The sequence below is a fragment of the Apus apus genome, chromosome 1 (assembly GCF_020740795.1).
Source record: "Apus apus isolate bApuApu2 chromosome 1, bApuApu2.pri.cur, whole genome shotgun sequence".
Lineage (NCBI taxonomy): Eukaryota > Metazoa > Chordata > Aves > Apodiformes > Apodidae > Apus > Apus apus.
The window spans coordinates 140,608,453-140,617,821 of NC_067282.1; the positions used below are offsets into that span (position 1 = coordinate 140,608,453).

A 9,369-nucleotide genomic window follows, 5' to 3' on the forward strand; every position below is an offset into this window, starting at 1 on the left:
AGGAAGAAACAAGCAATCACAAGAAAAATCAAAAAACAAACAAAAATTTTTAAAAAATCAGGCTCCAAAGAGAAGAGAATCCTTTTGGAGATGACTTCCACTCTTCCGTGTGCTGTAGGCAAACTGAATGGACCCGGCTTGGGAGTGCTCTGGCAGCATCTTGCTCGGCTTTCTTTGCACATTTTGCCCCATTGTTGTTTTCGCAGTTTGGGCTTGTAAGGATTGCAGGGCGTTACCTGAAAACTTACCAGGTTTCTTTTTTGGCAGGCATGGGTAAGAAGGATGATCCCAAGCTGATGCAGGAATGGTTCAAGCTGGTGCAGGAGAAGAACGCCTTGGTTCGCTACGAGTCTGAACTGATGATATTGTGAGTGAATGTACAAAGCATCAAGAGGGGAAACTATGTTACAAATAGTATTGGAAGATGAACAGTCAGTACTGTTCCCTGAGAAGTCTAGAGGCTCTTAAGCTGATTCTTGGCTGAGATAGGAATCCAGGTACATTTCAGAAGAGTGGTAAAAGAAGGAATAATACCAATAAGGAATGAAAGCTCCAATTATTTATGCACAAGCAGAAGTACGGATGCATCTTAAAAATTCTGAGCCCTTCCCAAGCTGTTCTTGGATAAAAGACGTGTTGTTAATGCAGGTGTTTTTGAGCTATGCAGAAACAGTGTGTGACAACTGCCTGTTTTAGTAGAATCTGCTTTTAAGTGTAGCCAAAAGTGTTTAATTCAGTCACCTTTGTCATGTGGCCCTCTTTTCTGCCTGTACTGGAACACTAGTGCCTCTCATTTGGGCTCGGAAGATAAGGCTTTTTTCCAGTTAAAAAAATTTGGAGCTTTCTCAGTCCTCATGCTGCAAATTCACCAAAATTAATTTTTCAGTGTGTCAGCTGACCTAGGCAGTGTGGAAAATCTTTTTAAATCTTTAAAAAATATAGTTCAAAATCTTGGGGGTTTTTGAGTGGTTCCAAAACAGGTTGGTAAAACATTTAGCAGTTATCTAGAGGGGGAACAGAAATTCAGAATAGGTATAAAGCAATATATGGAGTATTTTAATACAGGCAGAACTTGGATTCCTGATGTTTCCCTTTCAGCGCTCGGGAGCTAGAACTGGAAGACAGGCAGAGTCGATTACAGCAGGAGCTCCGGGAGAGGATGGCAGTAGAAGGTGAGAGCAAAAGGGAACATTTCACAGATTGCATGTGAGTATTTCTAGCCTTGTGTATGCTGACATTTTTTGTTATCTCTGTAGATAATCTGAAGACAGATGAGGAGCTCTCAGAGGAGAAGAGGATCCTGAATGAGATGCTAGAAGTAGTAGAGCAGAGAGATTCTCTCGTGGCTCTCCTTGAGGAGCAACGGGTTCGAGAAAAAGAAGAAGACAAGGACCTGGAGGCAGTCATGCTTTCCAAAGGTTTTAGCTTGAACTGGTCTTGAGCTTAATGTATTTACCTCTGCTGGTCTGTGTTGTCCATTTGGCCAACCCTGAGTTCGCCAGAATTGCATGGATAGGAAGATGTTGAAGGGGAAACCTCCAAGGGGTCCGACAGCATGCAAAGGTTTGGTTTGAAGCACTCAGAGGCCTTTGATAAGTATGTTGGTTCCAGAAGCTTAAGTTTTACATGTCTGCAAGCCAAGTTGGAGATAATGAGTTGAGACTGTGGAGTTTCCTTGAGGTCCAATGCAATGGACCATGTTTTTTTGTATGTGGTAGGAGGGAGAGGAATAATCCATGTGTGGGGAAGGAGGTTAAGGGAAGAAGTACCCTTAACTAAACTGGATTTATGGCAGTCCATTCCTTTCCCATTTTTATGACACCAGTTCTAATAAAAGGGAGGGAAGTGGCAACCCTCTCTGGAAAACCACAGCAGCCTGTAGCAGCCTGTATGGTGGAGTCAGCTGTCCAAGAGAGCTCCAGAAGCCCAGGGCAACACCTTCTTTGCTTTAGTCTTCCTCCTCACCAAAGAAACTTGCAGTTGATCATTATGCATGGTTATGAAGAAATACAAGACAGAGAAGATACTAGTAGTATGTGTGATGGAACTCTTTGCCTCCTGGTTTTTAAGAGATTTGGGCATCAGAGGACTCTCCCTGTCATACATAGCCTCCTAAATCATCATCATCTTGTGGGGAAAAAGGGGAGGAGAAGAGAAAGGGAAGATGCCCTTCTGCTTTGCTACACACTGGAGAGACAGCTACTGCTGGCCTTAGTCTTCATGGCCACAGCTCAGAGGCTGGTGGGCTTCTTTGTTCTGTTTTTGTTGTGACTGTTTTGACACTGGAAATACTGACTGTGGGACAGTGGTAAGCATGTGCTGGGGCAGGGGTGTTACCAAGCAGCATTCCCTGGCTGTTAGGCCCCCAAAAGGGAGAAGCCCTCAAGTGACTGAACCACCATTAAGACTTCAGTGTTTTTATTTTTTTTTCCTCTGTATTTTGTTTTTGCACATTGGAAACAAAACTTAAGACCTGCCTGGGCCCTCAGTCACTTTGACCCTTTTATGTCAATTAACTTATTTTTTTTGATACTTGAAAGAAGATTCATTTTTGTATCTTTTAGGAAAAAAATGGACAAGTGACGGGTGTGTGTGCCTGCTGCATCCTACAACTTCCACTTCAAAATTACTGGACGTTGTTACCTGTGGCTATTTATTAGTGTTCTTATTAATAATTTGATTGTTATGTATATTTGATTGTGAAGGGAGTGTTTTAACTCTGTTAGAGAAAGACACTACTGCGGATTGGTCTCTCCTTCACAGCAAGGGCAGCCTTTATGGACCCATGGATGCATCCTGCCCTAGAAGTTTTCCTTTATGACAAAATCCTGCGCACTCATGGAGTTGTAATAATCTATTTGTGTTCCTAGCATATTTTTCTTCTGCATCCCAGATTTCCACTATTGGACTAATAAACCTATAACTTACTTAAATTTTACATTTTTATAACAAGAAATCCAAAACTGTGAGGTGGAAGTATCCTGTATGTGTGTCTCTCACTGAAAGAGGAGACCCTCACGCTCCTGAGACACAGCTAGAGGGACTTCCATGAAAACAAAAATAACACATATCCTGCTGCATCTGCTGGAAGAAGCTCCTTTTGTCTCAGCTAGTGAAGCTGCTGCTTTTCAGCCAGGAGGGCTCATGGTAATCGTACGTTAAGCAAAGGGCAGGACAGGCACTGAGCAGTTCAGTACCATTCTCTGTTTGACAGCTTCCCTGAGTGCACCAGGTCCCTAATTTGTCCCACAGAGCTGGAATACCACTGTGCGTTGAGTATGTGCCCCGTCCTTAACATGATGTATTGAGTTTTTTCCACCCATGGGATGCTATGTTCTTTTCTTGTTTAAGAAGTACTCAGCCTGCTCCCCAATGTCCTTGACAAAGTGTCCCATTCCCAAGCATATTCTTACAGCATGCTGATTCTTTCAGCCCAAACTTATGCTGTTGGTGCAAGGTACCTATGCAGGACTGAACATCTTTTCATCTTTTGCCTCGGGACAGAAGTTAGCATGGTTTCTTGCTGTTGGCTATCTGCCTTCTTCAAGGAGGTCTTCTGTAAGCCAGGGTCTACAATTTGAATTCACCTCTGACTCAGGAGCATACCTCAGGCTGAGGAAGAGTGGGTGGGACTGTCCCCAGAATTGAGTGCTGCTGGTTGTTAACTGTGGAAATATTTTTTCCACTTCATGTGTTCCCCCTGTATCCCTCCTAGTGTTTTCTGATAACGCATTACAAATTAAATCCAGATGCTACTGAAACTAAGCAGGCAGGCAGGTGCAGTGCTACTTTGTAACTGAATGTTAGCAGGTGGTACCAGCTATACCAGCATCACAGAGAGCTGGCTTACCAGCAGGATGTCCAACAAACAGAATTCCCCTCATTTGCCAGTGCAGGGGCCAGCTGCACAAGTAAAATTAGCATTGGTAGTTTACATATAGTCTGCAATTGAGGGGCTGGAGGGGAGAAGGGAAGAAAGAGGGAAGCTAGATACAGTTAGTTGTAAACTTGCCTTGCACAAAGAATTGGCCTCAGTCCATTTTATACTGCACTAGGTATTTAGACAACATTTATCTTTTAACAAAAGATCATTGAATTTGAGCTGTAGAACAAACAGGAATCCTGAAGAAGAAATACCAGATTACTACTTTTCCCTTTCGTGCTGGGGGACACTAGCCAGATCTTTGCAATGCCAAAGAGTGATACCACCTGAGGGTGTAATGCCCTGTGGTGCAGGAGAACTGCAAACTTGAAGACTGAGCTCTTTTTCAGTTATGCAGAAGGCCTCCAGCAGTGAGAATGAAAATTAAGAGCTAACATCGCACACATTAATTAAAAATGCACGAAGGGAATGCTAAAAGGCCTTTTTATATCAAAATGGTTGAAAAAGGCACAACTTGTATTTGCTGTTCAGCTGCACTTTAAGAATATGACTTGCATATCAGATACTGAGTTTTTTTACTATCGGAATATTTTTAATTCAAATTTTGTATTTTTAAAGCTGAAGAAGGCTCTTGTGACCACAAGATTCCTTATTTGTATCAGAATCCAAGTAGGATGTTCTAGCTCTTTGTGCTGCCCATGCGGGCAGCAGCACATGATGCAGCTGTGTGCGTTCAGTGACCTGTGTCCATTTCACACGAGGGGAGTGAAAATGCCCTCAGCTTCCGAGAAGTGGGCTGGCGAGGGTGTCCGTCCCGGTGTGTCCACAGAGTGGCTGGCTGCTTCCTCCCTGCCATGAGTAGGAGGAGAGCCAGGCTTGGAACCTAACCTGTGTTCGTTTTGAAATGCGCACACTGAGGATGGATGGGGCAAGCATTTCAGTCCCCTCCAGGGAAGGGAGGGAGATGCCACCTCCTGGTGGTGTCTCATTTACCTGAGAGGCAAATGGGGATGGGGGAGTGAGGACTGCCAAAACAACCAATCTGCTGTTTTCACAGTACAATTACTTTTTTTGTTTTTAACTGTTTTGTTCCTTTTGACCATGTTTTCATTAAAACTCACAAATGGCTGTAAAATCCCAAGTTTTGAAGAACTATTGTGTGGGGAGGTGACAAGACATTTCAGCTCCAACTTCCAGACATACTCCTTCTTTCAGTTAACCAATACCCCAAGGTCTCGCTAGGGCATGTTACAAACTGCGTTGCTGAACATATTTTAGAGCAAACTGCAAGTTTTAAAAGTCTGTCCTCTCTATCTGTCTCTGCATTTCATGTAAATATTTGTTTGTATGTAAAGACACCAGTGGATCCTTGGGGGTTACCCCCATGGTCAAGAATCTGAGTTTTGTGCAATGCCTAGGCCTCTCTTAGATCACGGTGCTTGCATAAAGCTAGTCACCACATTTGTGTGCACTGTGGTGGTTTTTAATATTTTTATACATCCTAATCCTGAACATTATGAAGTATTATAAGTGGTCTAGACTGCATGATCTAGAGCAGCCAGCAGTTCCGTTTTCCTTAGCAGCTGTTCCTAAAATGTTCACGGCTACACCTTGTTTGATTAACATTCTTTTAAAATGACTTTTCAATTAAGTGTTTACACCAGACACCAGTGGATGAGAAAGGTGTTGCATTGTAAAGACTCCTGTGTATAAATTGAAAAGCCACAACATGGCTTTATGGGAATTTCAGTCACCATTGTCTGCAATGAAGAGAACTCTAAAGCATACTAAAAACCAGCCTGTATATAGTTCACAGAGAAAAAGATTGCTGGCTCTCAACCATTGCAAAATAACAGAGATCAGAAGCTTTCCAAAAGTTCCTACTTTTGGATTGCTCAGAGTACTGCTATAGGCAGGGTAGCCGGACAGATGAGGATGTCACTGAAAGCAGATGTGAAGGGGAGGATGCCATGTTCTGATGGCATTGCAGTAATTCAAATACTCGGTATCTGTGCGTGCATGCGTGTGTGTGTGTGTGAAGTCTAATCCAGGTGAAGGGATCTGCTTTGGCATCTTCCCTTTTGTATGAAAATGATCTCTGATATTCAGATTGTTCAAGGCTTTTCCGGTTGACATGTATGGAGTGTTAACGAAAAGCATATACCCTACCTGTAAAAAAAACAACTCTGTTCCAGCCTGTTTTCTTCTGTTTGGTTGTGTTTATTCGTTTGTTTTTATGCACACTTGCTTCATTGGTGTTGAGATTTTAGCACCTCAGATGGCCAACTGAACTAAAAAAAAAAATAAAATAAAGTCATTAATTATTTTTTCCTTTTGTTGGTGGAGTTACCATTTGTTTCCCGTGCGTTCATTCCCATGGTTAATGATTAAAGAGGAAGCCAGGAGCTGAGGGAAGGTGATTTTGAGATGAGATAAAAAGCTAGATGCTAAAGGGCCTGACTTCGGTTTTTCTTTTGCTGGGAACACTCAGAGCCCATCTGAATTATGAGATGCAAACAAATTCATCTTTATACAGTCCAAATACATGGTCCTCCTTTCTCCGGATTTTAGATTGTTTCTTCAGATTCTCTGCAAAGAGAAATTATAATAAATAGCCAAGAAGGTGTGAAGGTAATGTAAATTGAATGGCAGGAACCAGGAGTTTGGTTCTGTGGCTCATTTCCTTAGCCTTCAGTGCTAGCATGAACATCTGGTGCTGTTATAGCAGCATATAGTAAAATGAGTGAATGACATCAGCGCCTCTGTGCCCACTTCTGTGTTGTTTTAAGCCTCCACCACTCTGTGTTCATGTCTCACCTGCACTGTGAGCTTCAAGGAATCTGCATTCCTTGAACAGACTGGAATAATTATGGGGTTCAACCCTCAGTAGCATCTTGTCTTGGTCTCTTCTGTTTGAAAAGGGTAGATGTTCAGCCTAAGTGGTGGGTGCTGGGCCCAGTAAACAAGTCTGGAGGAACAACATCCAGACAGCTCACTTCTGTCTTTAAGTAAACAGTGAGAGAAATCAATACTTTGTGTCTCTCTTTCAACTGACAGAAAACACACAGGATGTTGTGGGAAATCCCAGCTGGGGAAATCCCAAGCAATTAGTCTGATTTTCCTGCCCAGCCAGCCATTTTAAGAACAAAGGAACAACCCTGGTGTTTAAAGTGGCTGAATTAAAGCAGGCCTATAATGGCAACGGGGAGGCAGGAGGGTGGGGGGAGATGATGTGCCTTGGGATTTCCTCTTGCAGGGAGGCCAGGGATGATGGCAGGCTGTGCTGCAGATGGCAGGAGGGATGCAGCTCGCTCCTTCATTTGTGTAGCTCGGTTGGTTAACAGTTTTTTGGGGAGGTTTCAGACCGTACAGTTCTTCCTGTCCTTTTGGTCTCTTGCTTTGAAATAGTAGTGAGAGAAAGCTGTTACCTGGGAGGGAACTCTCTGTGGCAAGAGGCCTGTTCATAAGGATCTTTCCCTTGATGCCAAAAGAGAAACTTACATATGGAAAGTGACCACTGGATTCCAGGACACAGATCAGCTTCCATCCAGAGCTTAGGAGACCAGCCTTGTGGTGCTTTGTCACAGCTTTTTAATTACACTGCAAACTTGTTAGCTTGTGATCTCAATTAGAGCCTGAGAGGTTCTGCTCTTTGATAAACTATGGACAGAACCACCTTCTAGAGAGACCTTGCTGTATTCCCTGCTTTGGCAAAGAGCTACACCAGCCCTGGGTGGAATGTCCTCCAAGATGGGCAGAGTCACACCGCCTGCACAGGTTAGCCATGTCTGCATAAGAAATAACACCAGATAAAGGCCCTCTGACAAAGAAATCCAGCCTTAGGAACCCAGCATGGTGGCAGCTGCTGTTTTCAACACTTGGCAGTGCCTCTTTTTGGCAGCAATGGATATAAAGTTATACAGCTACTTGGCCTGGATAGGCAATGAATTTTCCCCATACTGTGTAACTTGTCAGGGAAAATAACTAGGGGGAAATAGTGCCTAGCACTAAGAGCAAAGAGCAGGTGAAAAAGTGGTGTTCTGTCTTCCCTCATGTTTAACAGTTTTTGAAAGGTCTTCACTATGAGTGCTGTGACAGCTGCCTACCTTAGCAATTGCATTTTAAAGTCCTGCATATAGAAAGAGCACAAACCTAATCCTGTCAGGATGCTACCTGGCTACACATCTCTCCAGGAAAAGTGTTCTTGGAGGAGATTCCCTTTAAGAATTCAAGCAGGGCCTGAGTGCATCTTCCTCTAAAGTCCTCAGTGTCAGCAGCAAAGGAGCTGTTACCAGAAGCTCCTACAGGTGGTAATGAGTGAAAGAAATAGTGCTGGCACGTGGGAAGGAGGGGCCTCTTGCTCCATTGTATAGATATGACTTGAAGGAAGCACTGAAGAGTTGCCTCCTTCTGTAGCCTGCAGCTATTTACACAGCACTCAAAATAAGAGAAGATTAAAAATGTGTCCAAACTGAGCTCTGGAAAAAGTACCGTTTTTCCCCTGGCATCTTTGCCACAGTGTAAATGCCTGTGGGCAGCAAGGGAGTGGATGAGTATTTCCAATCTTTCTGACGATGTGGTGCTTTTTGGAGTATCTTAACAGGAATCACATGGTTTCTTGTAAGCAAAAGATAAGATCACACCTCTTTTTTTATGATTAACATTTTCTGTACACATATATAAAATAGTATGTATCATTCAAATACCAGAAACAAACCAAATTGCAGATGTACACGCTTTGAGCAGAAGGAAGGGAGAGCATGTGTTTTGCCTACTGGGGGCTAGCAGTGCTTACTTTCCAAGACCAAGTCAAACAGTTTAAAACCAGAAACTTCTCTTCGGTTCCTTGGAATTTACAAAAGTCAGCAGATACTTGTCACTCTTTTCCCCCTACGTAACTCCCAACGTGAAGCCACCCAATGGGGTTGGCCAACGTGACTCAAATTAAATCAGAATTGGCTTGGTCTTTCGTAAAATCCCAGGAACTTAAAAAAGGCAGCCTGTGATCAACCCCTTCCTGAGTAAACACCCTTCGCGTGCTCTGTGTAGCAAAACAAATGCCGAAGTGGTATCCTGAATTGGTATGTTGGGAAGAACAGCAAGCAAGGCTGGAAACCTGGATTAAATACAAAGCATTGTTTTAAACAAAGCTGTTAAAACTGTAAGGCTGTATTAAATAAAAATGAGTTGAAGTAGAGCTATATTGGACCCGTAAAACTCTATGAAATGAAAAAGTAAATGTATTTGGCAAGGATGTAAGTATTTATAAACGAGGTATGAAGGTACTTAGGCCGTGAAGCACAAGGTCTGAGCCCACCCGAGCTCTGGAAAAGCCGCGGTATCCCCGAGCTGATGGGTCTCCCGAGGCGGCGGTGCCTGCGGCAGGAGGGCTCTGCCCGGGGAGGGCTTCACAGCGCCCCGCCACGCTCTGAGGCAACACCGGGCGGGCAACCGCCATCGCCTCCCCCCCCCCGGTGCTGGCAGCC

The 9,369-nt window shown here is 43.6% G+C and overlaps 1 protein-coding gene across 7 annotated transcripts in view; it reads left to right on the forward strand.

The window, feature by feature from the left end:
• Positions 1-6,214, forward strand: part of MICAL3 (microtubule associated monooxygenase, calponin and LIM domain containing 3) — a 167,342-nt gene extending 161,128 nt beyond the window's left edge. For all 7 annotated transcript variants that reach the window (XM_051609108.1, XM_051609103.1, XM_051609104.1 and 4 more), the window contains 3 exons: positions 268-367; positions 1,099-1,172; positions 1,257-6,214. In XM_051609108.1, the coding sequence (XP_051465068.1) occupies positions 268-367; positions 1,099-1,172; positions 1,257-1,441 (359 nt within the window). In that variant the 3' untranslated portion in view covers positions 1,442-6,214. The remainder of the gene's footprint in view (positions 1-267; positions 368-1,098; positions 1,173-1,256) is intronic.
• The last annotated feature ends 3,155 nt before the right edge of the window (positions 6,215-9,369 follow it).